At 40.2% G+C, this 22,362-nt stretch overlaps 1 protein-coding gene across 3 annotated transcripts in view; it reads right to left on the reverse strand.

The window, feature by feature from the left end:
• abl2 (c-abl oncogene 2, non-receptor tyrosine kinase) overlaps positions 1–22,362 on the reverse strand; it is a 147,205-nt gene that overhangs the window by 33,297 nt on the left and 91,546 nt on the right. For all 3 annotated transcript variants that reach the window (XM_072274014.1, XM_072274013.1, XM_072274012.1), the window contains exons 2-3: positions 10,155–10,325; positions 3,099–3,394 (exon numbers count right to left, since the gene is read on the reverse strand). In XM_072274014.1, coding sequence (XP_072130115.1) covers positions 3,099–3,394; positions 10,155–10,325 — 467 coding nt within the window. The remainder of the gene's footprint in view (positions 1–3,098; positions 3,395–10,154; positions 10,326–22,362) is intronic.

The raw sequence follows: 22,362 nt of genomic DNA on the forward strand, positions 1-22,362 counted from the left end.
CTAGGAATTTGAAACTCTCAACCCTCTCATCACTATTGTTGATGTAAACAGAAACCTATGCATTCCTTCTTCCTGAAGTCAACGGCCAACTGCTTTTTCCTCTGTTTGCTGACATTGAGGGGAAGATTGTTGCCATGACACCATGCCATTAAGCTCTCTTTCTCCTTTCTGTACTTCTGATCATTATAATATGAAATAGAGTCCCCTATGGTGGTATCATCAGCAGAATCTGACCACACAGTCATGTGTATAGGGAGTTAAGTAAGGAGCTGCGAATAACAGGATAAGACAGGAGCCAAAAGATGTTGATTGGGAGCATCTGCTGTGGGACAAGTCCACGTCTGACATGTGAGAGCTGTTTAAAAAACCAGATCAGAATTCAGACAACCTTGGATGACCCGACAGGCCCAAAATTTAGTCAAGAAGAGAAAGGAAGCATATGTAAGGTTTTGGAAGCCAAAATCAGACTGGCCCCTTTTAGCAGCAGTCCCCAATCACCAGGCCGCAAAGCATGTGCTACCGATCCACGAGGAAACAATATAAGTCAGCTGCACCTTTCCTCATTCCCTGTCACGCACTGTTGAACTTGAACATAGGGTTGCCAACTGTCCCATATTTGCCGGGACATCCCGTATATTGGGCTAAATTGGTTTGTCCCATACGGGACCTCCCTTGTCCCATATTTCCCCCGCGAAGGTAGAGTGTTCCTATGAAACCTTTCATGCTGAAATGGCGTGAAGCAAAGAAGCAATTACCATTAATTTATATTGGAAAAATTTTTGAGCGCTCCCAGACCCAAAAAATAACCTACCAAATCATTCCAAATAACACAAAACCGAAATCGGCTAGGAGTGGAAGGCTATTATTCTGGTTGGTGATCTGTGACCAGTAGTGGTCCATGAGGATTGGTGCTGGAACCTTTAGTATACATGAATAATCTGAATAAAAATGTATATAAGTGGATTAAAAGGTTCGCAGATGGTGCCAAGATTGGTGGAGTTGTCAATAGTGGAAAGAAATATAAAAGAATAGAGCAGGATGTAGATCTGTTAGATATAGGAAGAGTTTAGGAGGTCAAATGAAAGGTCCCTTAATAGCATTAGTATAGAAAGACTGTGGGGTTCAGGTCCAGCATTTATTGAAAAGTGGTATCAGGTGGATAAGTTGGTAAGAAGGCATATGACCATAAGACACAGAGCAGAAATAGGCCATCTGGCCCATTGAGTCTGCTCCACCATTACATCATGGCTAATTTATTATCCCTCTCAACCCCAATCTTCTGCCTTCATCTCGTAACTTTTGATGCTCTTACTATTTAACAACCTATTAATCTCTGCTTTAAATACAGGTATGCGTAACTTAACATCCACAATACGTTCTGTGAAATTGGACGCTATGTGATTTGGACGTTGTGCGAACACCATATTATATACTTAGCAAACCTATATGGGGTACTGTAGTGTACCTGTATTGACTAAATAGCCAAGAACTTACACTAAAACTATATACTGTACACTATACACATAATGCTACTGCACTCAAGAGACGCATGATACACGAGACTGGTTACATCCGCTACGTCACGTTCTCCGATCGGGACTACGGGTGTATATGCAATCGGACGTTGTCCGAATGGACGTTAAGCGGCGCACAACTGTATACCCAATGACTTGGCACCCACAGCTGAATGCAACAATGAATTCCACAGACTCATCACCTTCTGGCTAAGAAAATTTCTCATCTGTTCGAGAAGGATGCCCTTCTATTCTGCGGCTGTGCTCTCTGGTCCTAGATTCCCCCACTATAGGAAATATCCTCCCCATGTCCACTCTATCTAGGCCTTTCAATATTTGGTAGGTTCAAATGAGATCCCCCTCGTTGTTCTAAACTCCAGCAAGTACAAGCCCAAAGCCATCAAACACTCCTCATACATTAACCCTTTCATTCCCGGGGTCATTCTTGGAACCTCCTCTGGACCCTCTCCAATGCCAGCACATCTATTCCTAGATAAAGGCCAAAACTGTAATGGTAAGAGTAACAAAACCATGCTGCAGCTATGGAAAACTTCAGTTTAGCCATATTGTGTGCAGCTCTAGTCGCCCCATTATATAAGGATGTGGAAATAATGGAGGGTGCAGAAGAGGTTTATCAGGATGCCACCTGGATTACAAGGTATGAGCTAGAGGAGAGGAGAGATTGGATTAACTTGGGTTGTTTTCTCCAACGCATCAGAGGCTAAGGGGAGACCAGATAGAGTCGTAGATTGGGTAGATTGAGAACATGCTTCTGAAGTCAGAGTGGTGAGTTTAAAGGCAGTAAGTTTTATTTTTTATGTTAGAGTGGCAGATGTCTAGAACGGGCTACCCAATGGTAGTAGCACAAGCAGGCAGTTTGATAGAGTTTAAAGGGTTTTTAGATTGAAACGCAAGCAAATATGAAGGGAATGGAAGAATATATATGATACAAAGGAGGAGGAAATTTAGAATAAATTTGTCTCAAGATCACAACATTGTGGGGCAAATGGCCTGCCCCATGCTATAGTGTTCTGCGTAATCCACTATTTTAATTCTGATATCCCCTAAGATGCCTGAATCATGTAATGATCAAATATTTTGAAACATGCAGGTTTACACATCAACTAAGTTATCAAAAGGCAAAGGATTAACAAGTATTGTTTGATAAAAACACAGCTGTTCAGCCAGTGATTCTAAGCTTCCATGGGCTATATGGCAGACAGCATGCCTTCATCCAGTGATGTGGATAGGAATTATATCCTTTCAAAGTAAATTAAGAATTTACACTTCAAAATCCCACACTTAATCCCAGAAACCTAAAATCATCTGCTACTGTGATGGAATTAAGAGCTTGCTTTTAGAGCAGTATTTATCATTTTTACCATTTTTTTCTGTCAAGTGACCCAAAAGTTGCACACACGGTAACAGGATTAAGGTTGCTATGATTATTTTCCCCACTGGAGTAATCAGCAGTCACTATTTAAATTCAGAGACAAATCAAGTTCTGGTAATAGGAAGAAAGGCAGACAATAGTGCAGCTGAATGCAAGTAAAGCAAAAGAATATGCACTCATTAACTACTGACCTTGGCATCATGTGTGGTGTTGATTCTGTAGTGGTAAACTCGACCCTCATAGCGGAGAGATATAGATAGCTGTCCTGGACTACTTTCACTTTCTCGGACAAGAAAGCTTCCATTGATAAGGCTGCTTAGCAGGTACTCAGCAGCACTGCGCGAGACAGGACCATGGTACCAGGAATGCTTTTCCAGACTATTTACAGGTGTAATATAATTGCTGGGGACCCATCCTTGGCCATTCTTTGAGCGCACCTCACACCATTCACCATTCTGGTTATAGCACAGCACACGCAGCTTTTCACCTGTTAAATTAGTAACAAAAATCTGATGAAACACTCAAGTGACTTCCTGGATTCCCAATCATTTGTGTCATTCTTCTGAAGAAGTCTTTAAAAAAAAGGAAATTTAATTCCCATCATGTGTCTTTAGTCTTAATATCACTGTATTATAAAATTGCAGCTGATTGATTCAGCCTTTTGCAGATCATAATGTAAATCTGCATATCAACATCCCATACCTTTCAGTAGTTCTGCCACTTCCTTGGCAAAAATAAAGGAAATAACTGCTATCAATTTATGAAGAAAACTTTTAAAAATTGCTCTTTGTCCAGAGGTTGATCAAATAGGTGCTATGATAATAAGCTAATTAGGTGCTCCCTTCTTCCATCATCCATCTGACCTGCCGCTCAACAACATGACTTCACTTCCTGCCCTTGGTAAATCTATCCTCATTGGGCTTGTTTCTTAGCTCCAGAAGATGACCATTATAAAGAGCTTACCCATTGGAAGTAATTTTCTGCAATGCTGAAGATCAAAATCTAATCTCCACATAAAAAAAAATACACTTTTGGTAGAAAATCATCCCATTCTCTTCATTCATCCTAAATTTCATGTCGAAGTTGTGAGCAACAATTGCAAAACTCAAGTGGTCTGAGGTCACGTGGATCAGGGAGATGTTATTTACCCTCTAGAAATACCTATTAAAATGGCCAACACTACTTTTAGAGCATTGTGACTATCAAACACACTGCACCATTTCTATAACTTGACTGAGTATGGAAGTCTCCTTGATCTGTAGAGTCTAACCAAATAGAACATCCAAATATAAAGTTATCTTTCCACAATGAAATGAAACCCCCATAGAAAATTATCCAAAAATCACATCCCAAGTGATAGAGCTCTAGAACTAGGCACAAATATAGATGAAAAAATATTGGCATGCTCAATCCTAGAATAAGTAGGTATTTCCAGCTGCTGATGAAGTTTACATCTTATCAATCTCAGCTATATTTAAATTCTGATCACCAAAATCTACATCAAATACTTAAACCAGTCAACTCCTTTCACCACTGAATAGACCTTGTTGCTGATTTTGTTGTATGTGTCTTGCTATCCACATTTGGAACCAAGATAAGCAATGGTTCCAAATTTACCCGATACCTTATATCTGCAAAGAAAACATATAACCATATATAACAATTACAGCACGGAAACAGGCCATCTCGGCCCTTCTAGTCCATGCCGAACCCTTACTCTCACCTAGTCCCAAGCTGGACAACAGCTTCTTAAGCTTGTTATTCTCATGGTGGTTCTTGTGTGCAGCAGGAGGTTCACTTCATTGGGTAAGTGGGGCATGAGAGTGCCCTCAAAAGTGCTGAAAAAACCTTTGACAAGCAGCAAAGCCATGCCACAATTTTACCATCTATCAAAGTTGTTAACACTAGCATTCATAATCAGTCAACAACTAAAAAATGAAAGAACAAATTATTATATCACAAAAAGCCTCATCATTGGAAATAGTATTGCAGATTCCTTTCTTTAAATTCCTTTCCAGCAGATTCCTTTCCAGCAGCTGTAAAATCTCCATTCAAACAAACTGGCTTGTAGTATCCATGCACAGGCTTTGCAAATACATTTCCCCAATTTAAATGCTGGGGAATTTCAGCCAACTCATCTTATGTGTAATGACAAATTCACTTCCAGAAATTTGTCAGCAACTTTTATTTTTGAATATTCATGCAAAATCTAAAATCTGCTGGTATGTTCTCTTGGGAATTGCTTGCATTTTAATTAGCAAGCCCCAGGCCTGCATATCTTCAGTTGCTTTATCCAAAATGAAAGGCACTGCTAAATGAAGATGTTTGCATATATAGGTTTCTGTCAACTAGCTCAAGATGCAATTCACTTCAGTGGTTCTACTCATATTTGCAGTGAGAAATTGATGACTCAATCCACCCAAACCTCAAATATGATTAAGAACACTGATCTATAATCTATTTTATTGTTATACAATTAGTTTAAAACTGCTGTCTTGCCTCAAATAAATATGAATTGTTTATACTGTGACCAATGGCAACCCACAAGTCCTAAAGAAATTTGGGTCATCTTGCTTTAAGTAATGAAAGACTGCAGCTTTTATAATATACCTGAGCATCACCAAGAGCAGGATAACAGCATGCCAGTCCTCCCAAATACATTAACATGTTAATTTTATAGTTAATCATTGAAAATTAACTGAAAATTAATTTGCACAGCATTTGAGTTAACCATGATTGGAACGGCCATAATGAATGGAGCAACCATAAAACAGTGGATTCTAGTTAATTGGGATACATCAAAACCAGTACATTTTGGCCCAATTAAGCGGCTGCCCAATTAACTGAAGTTTCATGGAAATAGTTAAAAAGCTATATATAAAAAAGACAACTACCACTTGACTGAGTAACAAATTATTTAAATGAAAAACTGAATATTTAGAACATTATCAATACTACTACAGTATTAGTTCCTAATAATTATCAACAGACGATAAGTTTCTGGTTTAAGATGGTACTGGTGAAGCACAGCGAAAATTTGCTGGCAGCAAAAATAACTACTAATTACTTTATTCATCACACTTTCTCAAAAATGATCACTGCAATCAATATCCTGTAACTTCCTTTTTGGAGTTGAGTTTTTGAACCACCTGTACGACCTGGTGTTTTGCAGTCTGAACTAAAATCATGATGGTGCAGGATGGTTGCAGCTTGGCGTATACAGGCCAAATCCAGACGGTGGAGCCAGGGCCTGAGAGTGGGGAACAAGCCAATGTTTGGCTGTTGCAGCGGACTTGGAGGCTATTCAAAGCAATAGAACCAAGGTGAAGCAGAGTCAAGGTGGCGGGACGTGGGCCCTAGTGTGAGAAACAAGCAGAAGCTTGATTGATTTAGCACCAAGAGCAACAGAAGGTAACTAAAAGGACAATACGTTGAGAAAAAATGAGGTACGAAGGTAAACTAGCCAAGAATATAAAGGAGAATAGTAAAAGCTTCTTCAGGTATGTGAAAAGGAAAAAAATAGTTAAGACCAAAATTGGGCCCTTGAAGACAGAAATGGGTGAACTTATTATGGGGAACAAGGAAATGGCAGACGAGTTGAATGGGTACTTTGGATCTGTCTTCACTAGGGAAGACATAATCTCCCAGATGTAATAGTGGCCAAAGGACCTAGGGCAATGGATGAACTGAAGGAAATTTATTTTAGGCAGGAAATGGTGTTGGATAGACTGTTGGGTCTGAAGGCTGATAAGTCCCCAGGACCTGATAGTCTGCATCCCAGGGTACCTAAGGAGGTGGCTTTAGAAATCGTGGACGCATTGGTAATCATTTTCCAATGTTCTATAGATTCAGGATCAGTTCCTGTGGATTAGAGGGTGGCTAATGTTGTCCCTCTCTTCAAGAAGGGAGGAAGAGAGAAAACAGAGAATTAAAGACGGTTAGCCTGATGTCAGTGGTGGGAAAGATGCTGGAGTCAATTATAAAAGATGAAATTACGACACATCTGGATAGCAGTAACAGGATCGGTCCGAGTCAGCATGGATTTACGAAGGGGAAATCGTGCTTGACTAATCTTCTGGAATTTTTTGAGGATGTAACTATGAAAATGGACAAGGGAGAGCCAGTGGATGTAGTGTACCTGGACTTTCAGAAAGCCTTTGATAAAGTCCCACATAGGAGATTAGTGGGCAAAATTAGGGCACGTGGTATTGGGGGCAGAGTACTGACATGGATTGAAAATTGGCTAGCTGACAGAAAACAAAGAGTAGTGATTAACGGCTCCCTTTTGGAATGGCAGGCAGTGACCAGTTAATGATTTAGATAAAGGGATTAAAAGTAACATTAGCAAATTTGTCGATGACACAAAGCTGGGTGGCAGTGTGAAATGTGAGGAGGATGTTATGAGAATGCAGGGTGACTTGGACAGGCTGGGTGAGTGGGCAGATGCATGGCAGACGCAGTTTAATGTGGATAAATGTGAGATTATCCACTTTGGTGGTAAGAACGGGAAGGCAGATAATTATCTAAATGGAATCAAGTTAGGAAAAGGGGAAGCACAATGAGATCTAGGTGTTCTTGTACATCGGTCACTGAAAGCAAGCATGCAAGTACAGCAGGCTGTGAAGAAAGCTAATGGCATGCTGGCCTTCATAACAAAGGGAATTGAGTAAAAGAGCAAAGAGGTCCTTCTGCAGCTGTACAGGGCCCTGGTGAGACCACACCTGGAGTACTGTGTTCAGTTTTGGTCTCCAAATTTGAGGAAGAACATTCTTGCTATTGAGGGAGTGCAGCGTAGGTTCACAAGGTTAATTCCCGGGATGGCGGGACTGTCATATGTCGAAAGATTGGAGCGACTGGGCTTGTATACTCTGGAATTTAGAAGGCTGAGAGGGGATCTTATTGAAACATATAAGATTATTAAGGGATTAGACACGCTGCAGGCAGGAAGCATGTTCCCGCTGATGGGTGAGTCCAGAACCAGAGGCCACAGTTTAAGAATTAGGGGTAGGTCATTTAGACTGGAGTTGAGGAAAAACTTTTTCACCCAGAGAGTGGTGGATATGTGGAATGCTCTGCCCCAGAAGGCTGTGCAGGCCAAGTCTCTGGATGCTTTCAAGAAAGAGATGGATAGAGCTCTTAAAGATGGCGGAATCAAAGGTTATGGGGATAAGGCAGGAACTGGATACTGATTGTGGATGATCAGCCATGATCACAGTGAATGGCGGTGCTGGCTCGAAGGGCCGAATGGCCTACTCCTGCACTTATTGTCTATAGCTATAGCTCTAAGCCAAATTGGAAAGGTTGAGTATGGGTTGAATTGAAGCAGCAGAGCCCAGGCCCAAGAGCATATTGAAGCAGCATAGCCCAGATCCGAGAGTGAGGATCAACTCGCTGTTTGGCCATTTTAAGTGCCAGGCCAGAGGATTGGGATGAGCCAGTGTTCAGCTTGCTGCTCCGTGTGATCTACTCATCTCTGTGCTGAACTAGGACTGTGGCCTGCAAATATCCAGGATCAGCTGCTGTGATGACTAGCTTCATGGCTGTGAACCCACATTTGTGAATTGCAGTTCTGAGTGTTACTTGCTTACTTTTACTGTTTGCACGATTTGTTTTTCCTGCACATTGGGTGTTTAATGGGCTTTTCTTTATAAATGGGTTCAATGGGGTTTCTTTGTTTTGTGGCTGCCGGCAAGGACATGAATCTAGAAGCTATATATAGTAAACATACTTCAAAGTACAAAATATATTTATTATTATCAAAGAATGCATAAATTCTACAACCTTGATATTTGTTTGCTTACAGGCAGTCACAAAGAAACCTGAAAAAAAATTAAAAGTAATTTCAATTAATAATCTTTTTAAAAACACTTTGATTAATCCAGAGTGTGCTGCCATGTTCTTTTGATTGATCTTAAATTAACAAAATCAGCAGACACCTCGTGTAGATAATGGTCTGCATTCATACAATCCTTTCATTGATTGCGTCTTCCAAATCTACATTTTCATTTCAATATTCAAGTGGATTGTAGATACTTACGAATTATTGCTAGCTCCTAACTTGTTGAAATAGTGAAATCACTTCATTTTCACTCACAGCCGTTTCTGGCATATCCAAGCCTGGGAGGGGAGGGAACGTCAACTCAGACCATGAGAGGCCTGCGTCGGGCATTTTCATGCCTTACAAAGTGCAGATTAGAAGTCTGTGTGGGGCGCCGCTCCTCGTACAGACACTAGAGCAATGTGTGGTTAAGTGCCTTGCTCAAGGACACAAACACGCTGCCACAGCTGAGGCTCAAACTAGCGACCTTCAGATCACTAGATAAACGCCTTAACCACTTGGCCACGTGCCCAACACAAATCCAAGCCTGAATGCTTGAAAACCCAGTGAGCAAAACAGCTCTGAATTGTTTTTCTACTTATTACTCACCAACTATCAGCGACAAAGATTGTGCTTTCTGAACACAAACACACGCAAGTGACGATATTTAAAAACTGTACGCTCTAATCACAGTGTAGTGTCTAATGGCCATGCAAGTGCACATGACTGATGCTTGCTAAAAACTACTCAGCTACAGTCCCCTGCTCCAATTAAGCAATATAGAGTCCCAAATAAAGAAAGGGAATCCCAGCTATTTTCTTCATTAGATTTTGTTTTCTGAAGAGTTGGCCCAAGTAAGTGGCTGCCCCTTTAAATGGCCCAATTAACCAAAATCCACTGTATTTGCTCTGTTATATAATAGGAAATAATATTGTTTTCATATCATTGTTTTTAGTGGCCTGATCTCTGTCATCTCTTTCAACTCTACCACCTTTCAGATCATGTAATTCTGGTTTCATGCACATTCCCCACTTGTCATCACTGAATCATTGACAATCACCAAGGCCCAAGGCTTTAAAAAGTCTTTCCTTTTTCACTCTCTCCTTGAAGTCGCACTTTAAAGTGCATCTCTTTGGCCAAACCTGCTGTCAGGCTTGTAGCATGTTAACTTTCTTCCAGATAATTGTCCTATAAAGTTTAATATTTTTTTTACTGTGTAAAAGTTCTTACAGGAATATGTGATTTATTGACAAATTTCTCTTTTTAGAGAGTTCCATGGGATTAAAAATGAGATGCTTCAATGACAGTGAAGAGTGGTTGGTGCTTGTGCATGTTTTAAAATGGGGTGATGATTTCACAGCATCTTCCTCACGATGCAGAAGTTAGCCTCAAATCATGCAGGAGTTGATAGAAAAAGATTTCTGCTTACCTTTAGTTATGCTTAGTGTGTTATCACCACTTGCAACAAAGTCATAAAGTGCAACAAATAGATTAGGATCACTTTCAGCAGCTCCAAGGAGGTTTTCCTTTGAACTCCACCTCACTGCTTCATTCAACGCCTGAGAATCAATATCAGATCCAAATGGACGGTGCAAAGCTTCTGTAAAGAGAGATTAAATCTCATAAATAATGTACAAACAAGCACAGCAATAATATTTTATATATTCTTTTATGAGTTGGTGAATGGGTGTCAGTAAAATAGCCAATAAGTCCCTGAACAGATTGTCAACAACACTGATCTAATTGTGGATTCAGATAGGCCAGAAAGGTAAAAGGCAAATTTCCTTCCCTGAAAATGATTAGTAAATGGATGAGTTTTAATTTCAATAATTAGCTATTTCACTGTCATAATTATTTAATTACCTCAGTTTAAATTCTATTACTGGTTCGTTTTAAACTTATGACTTCAGTTATTTGGATATCAATCTATTCACATACCATTATGTCACTGTACCCAAAGATGAAATGGGCACAGTAACGTTAAGCATTTGTGAATTGATACAAATCAGGCAAAACAATTTTTCAAGACTTCATGCCTAGTACCATGGCAAGTTGTCCTTATCAGTGATAGGAATAATTATTTCAATAGAAGAGTTGTATTTGCATGCACTAAATTAAAATTAACCAAAACCTTCGAAAGATACCTTTTAAACACTTAACAAACAGCACATTAGCATTTAACTTTTACATTTTCCTATCAAAATATCCAAATCACTTATCACAGTACATACTGAAAATGCACTAACAAAAACAGTAAACTTCTATAAAGATAAAGATATCATGACAAACTAAGTCCAAGTATGAAATACATAGTGTGTGGATGAGGATGCATAGTATTAAAAGAGGCTTTGTGCTCTCATGATTTGATAAATATTATTAATGTATGGCAGAAACGGAACACCCTTTCTTGTCATAAAGTGGAATTAAAAGTAATATAGCTCAATATACAGTGCATGACTATAATGGGGGTGCAAGAGCATTAGGCTTTTACAAATTACGGTGCATTTGATCTTACTTTGCCTGAAAATGTAAAGCAGCATGAAATGAATGCAAAGTAACCTGAGGATTACATTTGATTCTGAAGTAACACCTCAGAAATACTTGTATTGGATCCCCTTGAATAGTGCTTCTAGATAGGAAATTGAATGTATTTTTGGACAAGTTTGTCTCTATATTTTGAAAAACGAAATTCCATTTGGGGCATTTCCAAATCCTTCACTTGTACCAGCTCCCTGCCACATGTCCAGAAACATAAGCAACTTTCTTCCTCTAACCTCTGCTTGGGATTTTAAAGACAGTTAAAACAATGTATGAGCCGGACTTAGTCTGGTGAGGAGGGTGTGAGGACAACCAGCAGGACTAAAAAAACACAAGACCTGACAAAGGGCAGATGAGCTCCTTGTGAGCCAATGGCCATCTTCCGTGGAAGAGATTAAAGCCTCACCACGTAGCTACGAACCGTATGCTGTGCACCTAGTTAGAAGAGATATGATGAACTTGGGCGCTGCACCGTGTGCCTGGACCTGCCGAAGGCCTCCACCTAAGAAAGGGGCGAGCTCGAAATAGCGGCCGCGACTGGAAACCGATACGGCCTCGGGCTCGAGTTCGGTGGGGGCGGCGGCGGGTGGTGCCAAGGCGGCCAGCGAGAACAAACTGGAGTAGAGGCTGTACTCAGTGCTGTTGCAAGATCAAAGAAGATGGAGGTGCACAGCCACCAACCCCAGATTCGGGACGGCACCCACTGACTGACTGATGAGCCAACTATATCTTGTACAACTGCTAATAACGTGAAATAAGTCAAAGAAACAAAATGGTGACAAGAACAAATAAGTAGAATTCCAACAAACTGCGGCAGTTGAAGAACTAGCCTTCACATCCAAAAAGCATCTTTGCTGTTAGCCACAATGAAAATTGTATCATCAAAATATACAATCTTGTAACTTCTATTTGTTGGTGACAAAAGTGGTATTACAAAAGTAAATCAGTGCCAAAACTGATTCAAATTCAGGCAGAAGACACATATAGCATTTCAAAATTTTGGTCAGTTCTATCTCAGGATTCAGTTAAGATCTACGTACAGCTTTAGCCAAGTATCTTTAACGAGATTGTGAAAATATGACAACACATTGATTTCTGTTGAACATGATCTCATTATCAATACAATTATAAATTTTGCAATATTTCCCTATCTCAATTCATTTATTAGCATTTCTTGCCCATCTCTTAATTAGAGAAACAAATATCTGAAGAGGTCATTCCTCACAAAAGGAATACTTAATGATCATATCATATAATATGCCCAACAATTAACACATAATACTAGAAAAATCAAAACTATCACTAAATATTAAACAGTCTTCCACTTGACACATTTATTTATTATTTTGTTCGGCTTTACTGTTATTGTTATGTTCAAGTGAAAATCTGCCAATTACAAATCTAATTTATTACTAATACTGGTGAATAAAGAAAATTAGTGCATACTGGAATAAAGAAACTACACTTTTACATCAATTTCCTCATAACATACCTTCAACGTTATAGAACTCAGAAAGAGAGGGTAGGGGCTCAGCCGCAGCCTCAATGAAAGAGCAGTTCACTCCACGCCTATCTTTTTCTAAACTACTGGACGGCAGCAGCACTGCACCAGAGCTCATCTTTGTTGTACCTATCAACAGTGAAGCTATTTTTCAAGTTCCACAGTAAAAGACATTCTCTTGCAGCACTTTGGAGTACAATTTAGCCACAGCTGTGTGGGTGTAAGATTCTAAAGAATCTACAGAAAGAATTTTGGGCCGGTCAATTCCTATCCTAATGGATCGGGGTGGTTACAGCCACGTGAGAAAATAGACATGTCGAAACAGTTTCCATTTTGCGTACAAATCCCTGCCACCTAACTAAATTAGCTATTCATAGGGAACATTCCTCAGTACATAGTCACAAATACTGAAGAATCATATTTCCAAGGAAATATACATAATGAACCCTTTCAGACTTAGCCTGTCAGTCACCAATGAAAAGACCAAATTCAATTGTTTTTCTCTTTCCTTTTATATATCACCTATATGCAAGCAAAGATAGAAAATGGCAGATATGCAGTTCATGTTTTGTGAACTTTTTGCTCTTTCAGACAATTAAGTGTATTGCTTTTTATGAAGAAACAAATGTCCTTACATAACAACTTTCACAGATTGAGATGCTTTGCATTCGTATACTGTAAACACTGTTAAAACAATCAATGAAGAAAAGTTTGCAGTCAAATAATGCAAACTATTTTGAATAACTTGATAGCAACCATATAGTTTTAATTTTTCTCCCCTCTCCTTTTACTTCTTTGAATTCAATTTTTGAATTACTGCAGATCAGGGAAGGTACTGTCACAACTCTTGTTGGTTCCAGAATGATATTGATCCTGAAAGTACTGAAGAGGGCCCTGGGCAATGTTCTCACTCAAAGATCAAAGATCAAAGTTCAAAGTAAATTTATTATCCAAGTACAGGCAAGTCACAATGTACAATACTAAGATTCATTTTTTGTGGGCATACACAGTAAATCCAATAACCATAATGGAATCAATGAAAGCCCACAGCAAAAGCGTGGACAACCAGTGTGCAAAAGATAATAAACTCTGCAAATAGACAATGAAAGAAAATAATAAATAAATGAATAAATACATAAGTAAGCAATAACTATTGAGAACATGAAATTGAGAGACCTTGAAAGTGAATCCAAAGTTTGTGGGAACATTTCAATAATGGGGCAAGTGAAGTTGAATGAAGTTATCCCCTTTGGTTCAGGAACATGCTGATTGAGGGGTAATAACCTGGTGGCGTGGGCCCTGAGGCTCCTGTACCTCTTTCTGATGGCGGCAGCGAGAAGAAAGCATGACCTGGGTGGTGGGGGTCCCTGATGATGCTGCTTTCCTGCGATAATACTCCGTGTAGCTGCACTCAATGATGAGGAGGGCTTTGCCTGTCACTGGCTTGGCCTTATCCATTACTTTTTTTGCAGGGTTTTCCGTTCAAGGACGTTAATGTTTCTGTACCAGGCTGCGATGCAGTCGGTCAATATACACTCTACCATATATCTATAGAAGGTTGTCAAAGTTTTAGATGTCATGCCAAATCTTCACAAACTCCTAAGGAAGTAGAGGACCACGCTACTACAAGTGCATGTTATTTCTTCATAATTACCTCACCATTTTGGGCTTCAACCTGATGAATTTGGTTTGTCTAGACTCAAATATCCTGAATCTCCTTGTAATACGATTTCAAAGTTACATCGTCTGAGACTTCATCAAAACCACATTAATTTTAAGGACTGCACTCATTCTTACTACTTTTGCCCTCTTTATTTAATAAATAACTGCTTATATTTTTAAGAAATATCTCACCCTTCGTCTTGTACATACACATCGTCAATAACGTTTCACATGAAGCTTTTCCTCCAAGCTAGTCACCTAAAGTCTTCCACATGTACGGTCAGGAGCAAATCCTACCCATTTAGCACTGTCAGCACCTTGAGTTTCTGCTTCCAAATTACAAATACAAATTACTTGAAGAAAACAATGTATTATGCAGATCCATCACTGAACTCATGAAAAAAAACGATCAAATCCTTTACAATCCAAACAACACTCACTAAACAAACTGTTTCCTGTCTGTCAAGCATACATCACTCTTGCTCTTGTTGTGTGATTCCAACATGGAAGTCACAAAGTCCAGTCCAGAGATTTTGGTCAAGTACTGATCCAGGCTGAATATTTGTTTAGTAATACACAGTAAAAGATGCCATCTTCCAAATGAAATATTAAACTATATTTGATTTCTGGTCCTCTACTTTCTGAGGAAGCCGAAGAGAGCTGGACTATGCTATACTCACGTGGTTCTACAGATGCACAGTGGAGAGCATCCTAACATGCTGCGTCACTGCATGGAACAGAAACTGCATGGTGGCAGACAGGAAGGCTCTACAATGGGTAGTCAAAACTGCCCAATGCATCACCAGCACCATGAAGGATTTATATACAGGAAGGTGCTAGAAAAGGGCCAGAAATATCATGAAGAATCATACCCATCCTGCTCGTGGGCTGCTTGTCCCACTCCCATCAGAGAGGATTGTGCTTTTTTTGTTACTCTTGTGTTCTTTATCTTATTATGTATTTGTGCTGCATCTGATCTGGAGTAACAATTATTTTGCTCTCTTTTACACCTGTGTACTGGAAATAACATTAAAAACTTAACAATAATTCCCCAAATCCTATCAGCATGTGCACTTTACTTCTAGAGGTGAAAATACATTCGACCTGTTTTATACCATCATCCTTGATACTTACAAAGCTGCTCCTCCTCCCCACTTATCTGTTATGTTAAGAGCAACCTCAGTGTTAAAGGACTGTTTTGAAAACATGGACTGGAGCACGTTCAGTGAAGTAGCTACTGATGGTCATCACATTAAAATCAATGAATATGTGAGATCTGTGACTGGCTACATTTGACGATGTCACTGTTATTAAATACATCTATGTGAGAGCAAATCAGAAGCCATGGTTGACAGCAGAGGTACGAGTAAGGCCGAGAGAGCAGGATGTTGCCTTTACTTCAGGGGAAAAGACAGACTCAAGTCAGCAAGAGGTGTGCTGTCCCGCACCATCAAGAAGGCAAATTGGGGTTATTCACAGAGAACATGCACCCATTTCTGTGACAACAGAGACACAAGATTCAGACCACAAAAGACTGCTACGTCCGCCCTGTGGTTCTCTTCCTGAGAGGCTGAATGTCTTTTATGCTCTGTTTGATGCTCAAAACCATGTGCCACCGAAGAAGGCCCCTCTTCCCCAGCACGCCCCACCATCCCTCCACCCCCCCCCCACTCCGAGGAGCAAGCACTCTGTCTGGCAGCAGCTTGATGTGGAGAAAACCCCAGCCAGGGTCAATCCGCATAAAGCAATGGGGTCTGATGACATACCTGGCCTGGTGCTGAGGAACTGTGCAGACCAGTTGACCAAGGTTCTAACAGACAACTTCTTTCTGGAACAGACTGCTGTCCCCTCAGGTTTCACGGTGGCCACCAGTGCCCAGGAGAACAACAGTAACCTGCATCAACGGCTACCGTCCAATGGAACTGATCTCAACAATAATGAAGTACTTTGAGTGGCTGGTTATGGATGCATTAAATCCCATCTTCCTGCTATATTGGACCCTTTTCCAGTTTGCTTATTGCTCAAATTTGTCTACTGATAATGCCCTAGCCTCTGCACTCGACTCTGCCCTGTCCCACCTGGAAGACGGTGCCTCTTATGCCAGGATGCTGTTTACTGACTTCAACTCAGCATTCAATACAATCACACCACAGAAGCTGCTGGGTAAACTGTCCTCAATGGGTCTCAACACCCATCTCTATAAATGGCTCTTGGACTACTTGCCAGAAAGGCCACAGTCAATCTACGTTGGTAGAAACATCTCCAGCTCCATCACACTGATCACCGGCGCTCCCCAGAGCTGTGTGCTCAGCCCGCTGCTGTTCATGCTGCTGACACATGACTGTATAGCTATATCCAGTTCAACTCGAATCAAGTTTGCTGATGACACAACAGTGGTTGGCCTCATCAATAACAATGACAAGACGGTGTACAAAGACAAGGTAGAGCATTTGCTAAAATCATGCCAGCACAACAATTTCAGTCTCAATATGGACAATTGTCAAGCAAAGAGGTGACTGGGGACTGTACGGAGATAGCTCCTCCATGAAGAGAGTTAAGAGCACCAAGTTCTGGGAATGTACATAACAAACGATCTAACCTAGTTGCTCAACATCACCTAGTTGGTCATGAAAGCACAGCAACTTCTGCACTTCCTGACGAGGTTGAAGCGAGTGAAGCTCCCCACCCCCCTCGGGTAATTTTAACCAACTTTTATAGGAGCACTATTGAAAGCGTACTGACTAATTGCATCACCATCTGGTATGGAAATTGCAAGGCATCTGACCACAAGTTCCTACAAAAGATTGCAAGGACTGATGAGAGGATCACTGAGTTTTCTCTTCCACCCATTAGAGATATTTATCAGGAGCACTGTGTACACAGGGCTTGCAGCATTGTCAGTGATTCCTCCCATCCATACAACTATCTCTTTGATCCCATACCATCAGGCAGGAGGTACTGTAGCATTGGGACAAAACTGTTAGGATGGGAATCAACTTCTGCTCCCAGGCTATAAGACTACTGAACTCCTTGCCACCGTTCAGGTCTCATCACATATGAAGCACCAGTAGCATAATACTGTTGAGTTTTTAAACTTGTATTGTATATGGACCTTATTATTTGTTAATTTGCTTGTATGTGAGTTATATGTACTGTGCTATGCACCTTGGTCTGGAGAAATGTTGTCTCTTTTGGCAGTATACATGTGTACAATTAAAAGACAATAAACTTGAACAAGCTTGAATCTTGAATGTAAAAGACCTCAATCAGAATCAGGTTTAATATCATGGCATAGGGTCATGAAATCTGTTGTCTTACAGCGGTAGTACATTACAATACATAATAATTTAAAAATCTATAAATTGTAGTAAGTATATATAAAAAATAAATTAAATGAGTAGCTCAAAGAGAGGGAAAAATAGTGAGGTAGTGTTCAATTGTCCATTCAGCAATCTGATGGTGAAGGGGAAGAAGCTGTTCTTGAAATGTTGTGTCTCTCTTCAGGCTCTTGTATGTTCTCAAAGTAGCAATGGGGAAGGGGCATGGCCTGTGTAATGGGTGTCCTTAATAATGGACGCCACCTTTTTGAGGCATCACCTTTTGAAGATGTCCTTGATGCTGGGGAAGCTGGTGCCCATGATGGAGCTGGCTAAGTTTACAACTTTCTGCAGCTTTTTCCAATCCTGTGCAGTGGCCCCTCCATACCAGATGGTGATGCAATCAGTTAGAATGCTCTCCATTGTACATCGGCAGAAATTTGTGAATGTCTTTGGTAACGTACCAAGTCTCCTCAAACTCCGAATGAATATAACTAGCATTATGCCTTCTTTGTAATTGCATCAATATTTTGGGCCCAGGATAGATCTTATGTTGACACCCAGGAACTTGAAACCGCTCACTCTTTCTACTGTTGATCCCTTGATGTGGACTGGTATGTATTCCCTTGACTTCCCCTTTCTGAAGTCTATAATCAATTATTCTGTCTTACTGACATTGGGTGCAAGGTTGTTGTTGCATCGCTGCTCAATCTGCTGATCTATCTCACTCCTGTACTCCTCACCACCACCATATGAAATTCTGCCGTCAAGAGATCTCATCAGCAAATTTATAGACGACATTTGAGCTGTGCCTAGCCACACTTTCACGGGTGTACATAGAAGAGAGCAATGGACTAAGCATGTATCCCTGAAGTGTGCCTGTGTTTACTGTCAGCAAAGAGGAGATGCAAGGCACAATTTAAGAATGGGAGGATCTTGAAATATCCTAGCCATTTACATCACAGGTTCCTCTATATTACAGCGGTTTGTATGGGCCCTTAATAGTACAACTGAGGCTAAACTTGCAACAGTGGCTTTGAATCAACTTGGAACATCCTAGTGCTATATTTGATGCCCATAAATGCATGTTTGTTCTTTCATTCCATATCATTATTTTCTCATTTGTACCAACAAATGCATTTTTAAATCACAAGCAAGAGAAAATCTGCAGATGCTGGAAATCTGAGCAACACACACAGTCCTGTCGACGGGTTTCAGCCTGAAACGTCAACTGTACTTTTTCCCATAGATGCTGCCTGGCCCGCTGAGTTCCTCCAGCATTTTGTATGTTGCTGAATGCATTTTCAAATATGCTTTCAGTGAGGTAGATTCTCCAAGTATCCCTAAAGAGCAATAAGAACTCCATGTACCTGTTCCTTTTGATCTCTTGATCACAAAATAAATTAGTCATGTTTTTTTTTGTAGAGTCAGCATTATTGGTAGAATCAACACATAACATTTTTAATATCAGAGTTACATGAACTACTGGCTCCAGATCCCAATCAACATGTGTACACAGCAATTTGGCTCTTCAAGCCACTGAGGACTGCAAAGTTGTTGCTACTCAGGAATCAGCAAGAATTTCCAATTAGACAATGAAAATGTCATTTCTACAATCTATGTTCTATATGTTTAGACAGGTGCACAAATGAGAGAAAAATACAAGGACGTGGGCATTGTGTAGGCATAAAGATTAGTTTAGTTTGCTACTTGATTACCGATTTATTTGGTTCAGCACAACATTGTGGGTTGGAAGGGCCTGTTCCTGTGTTGTATTGTTCTCTGTTATATGTTCTAATCCTAAATACAAATCAATTTAATTCCCTTTCTTTGTTTAAATCACACAGTGTACTCAAGGTCAGGATTCTATTAGACTGAAGTTATCCAATTAAAATAATTGTTACTTATTTTGAGATTTCAACTCTCAGACTTTTATGTCAAACATGTCAATGAAGTGAGAATCTATTCAACAAGAGGCTTGTTACATAACATTCAAAGAATTAACTCACAGCACTCAAATTGTGCCTTCTGAACACTTTAATTGAACCTATACAATTGAGAAAATAGCTGGGATTACCTTTGTTTATTTGGGACACTGTGCCACTTAATTGGGGCAGGAGACTGTTGCCAAACATTTTCTAACCTGCGTCAGCTGTGTGCACTTGTGTGGCTGTTAGACACTACATCGTGCTTAGAGCGAACAGTTTTTAAATTGAATCACGTGTGTTTATGTTTAGAAAGCAGTGATTTTTGTCACTGATAGTTGGTGAGAAATAAGCAGCAAGACAATTCGGGCTGCTTTGCTCACTGCAGTTTCAAGCATTCAGGCTTGGAGATGCTAGAAAGGGCTGGGAGTGAAAATGACATTCTGTAATAATCAGTAAACCAATTGTTTGGAATGAAATGACCAAGTCCAGTGTCTCAGGGCCGGGTATGTCTACACCCATACCACCCATGCCTTGGCACTCCTTCTCTGCCACCTGTCGCACCCCACTCCCAGAGTGCTCCACCTTGCCATTCCCAACATCCTTTGTCCCACCAGATTTACATTTTCTCTCTCTGCTTCACGTTGACAAATACAGTACTGCGCAAAAGTCTTAGACACCCTAGAAGCAAGTCAAAAGTTTCAAAGTATATTTATTATCAAAGAATGTATAAATTATACAACCTTAAGATTTGCTTGTTACAGGCAGTCACAAAGCAAGAAACTCAAAAGAACACAATTTTAAAAAAAGACCAACACCCAACGTGCAGAGAAAGGGGGGGAAACCCCACAAATCATGCAAACTATAAAAGTGAACAACAATACTCCAAACCAAAATGAGTTCTTAGATCGAACCCCAGAGCAGTCCAGTGCAGGCCCAAAACCTCAGTATTAGTCCATCATATTAGTGAGTACGGAGCCCAGAAGCCAGGACAGTGTACATAGCCTGAGTGCCCTGAAGAGAGCAGTGAACACTGCGGGACAGCGAGCCAAATCGGCTCTCGCCTCTGATCCCAACACCCTGTCTTTGTAGTCTATCTAAGCCAGCATTTAAATTGTCCAAACTGCACATCATACCTTACATTAGGACCCGGCCACCACTGCAGTGAAAGGTTCTGAGCCCAGACCATGGTGCCCAGCAACGCGCTCAGGGCCCAGATTTCTCCGCCTGACCCGAACAGTTCTTCATTTCTCTAAATCGGCTCAGCACCCAAAGCATTCCAACCCTACACCTAGGCCAGCTGTACAGGCATTGGAACTCCTTTGCCTCGACTTCCCCTCTCTGAATAGCTCATTCCATCTGCATCGATTCTGCAAAATACCAGCACGGTTCATTCCTGGAATTCACTTTGCCTTTGCTCGCCTCTTCATTGTCTGCAGTAATAATTTACCACAATTTACTTCAGAAAAGGTGTTAGTAGTAATATTTTTAATTGAATTTCTTGCTTCTGTACCCCATATCAGGTCCATGAAAAGCAAGCAGTGGAATCCAATGTTGCTACTACATGAACATAGCTAAACTAATGATTGGAGGTTATTAATGGTGAATGGACAGATCAATAACTTAACAGCAAATAATAACATATTGTGAGTGGAAATATAACCGTTTAAAATACTAAATATAGAACTGACCACAAACAAATCGTCAATGACAAAGAAAGGAACACAAACGGGTATAAAAATTTTGAATAAAGAATTCTGTTAGACCCTTTCTTACACTTCACTGAACTGAAACAACACTAAATTTTATTATAGTAAAATACCCCCTACTGAATGTTAAGCACAGAAATAAAAAACACAATTCTAAAAAATTTAGATGCTCAAGTATCTTTTACCTCCTCTGCAAAAAGGAAAATAAAAGGGCCCCGCTCCAGCAAGATCACACAACATGAGTTTCCAGTACATTATTTCACAACCAAATTGGGCATAGATTCCCAAATGTTTATAGACGTTTTATGCTTTCGAAGCAAATCTCGAAGAGTCTAATGCTTTTTAAATGAACTGGCCATTTCAACTGAGCAAAATTCCCTTGATCGTCAAGACTGTCTGAACTTCTCCTCAGTAAAAAGGATGGAACTGGACTATCTACAAGTCTATATTTAGGTTGCCTAAGCACTACTTCCTGCTACTTTGATGGCTTACCCGGGTTGGCGCCACCATCTAACAATGTAGTCTTTCACTGCCTTCAACAGCTGGTCACAGCCTGACGCAATAATGACACCATATGTCTCAGCTACTACAACCAGACCCAGGCATCTTACAGCAGCTAACAACTGATAACCCTTCAACTGGGCTATTCACTTAAATTCTCGGAAGCCCTCACTCTACCCAGCTGCTAAGGACAAATGTAAGATTTTACAGTGGCCCTTCGGTCATATGTTCATTTTATTTTTAGCATGGGAAGCTGTGCTTGAAAACATTATACACATCATCTAAAAGGTCACTTATAAAACTCACGTAAATGGCATTCGTTAGCTCTTTTGATTCAGGTTGAACAAGGACATGTTAACGTTACAATAAAATAAAAATGGCTCAACCCGTAAATGCAATTTGTCTCTGAAGAATTCAACCTCCAAAGAACTTTACAGATTTTAACATTCTTAATTAATATCCAAAGCTAAGAAATATGAATCCC

The sequence above is a fragment of the Mobula birostris genome, chromosome 12 (assembly GCF_030028105.1).
Source record: "Mobula birostris isolate sMobBir1 chromosome 12, sMobBir1.hap1, whole genome shotgun sequence".
NCBI lineage: Eukaryota > Metazoa > Chordata > Chondrichthyes > Myliobatiformes > Myliobatidae > Mobula > Mobula birostris.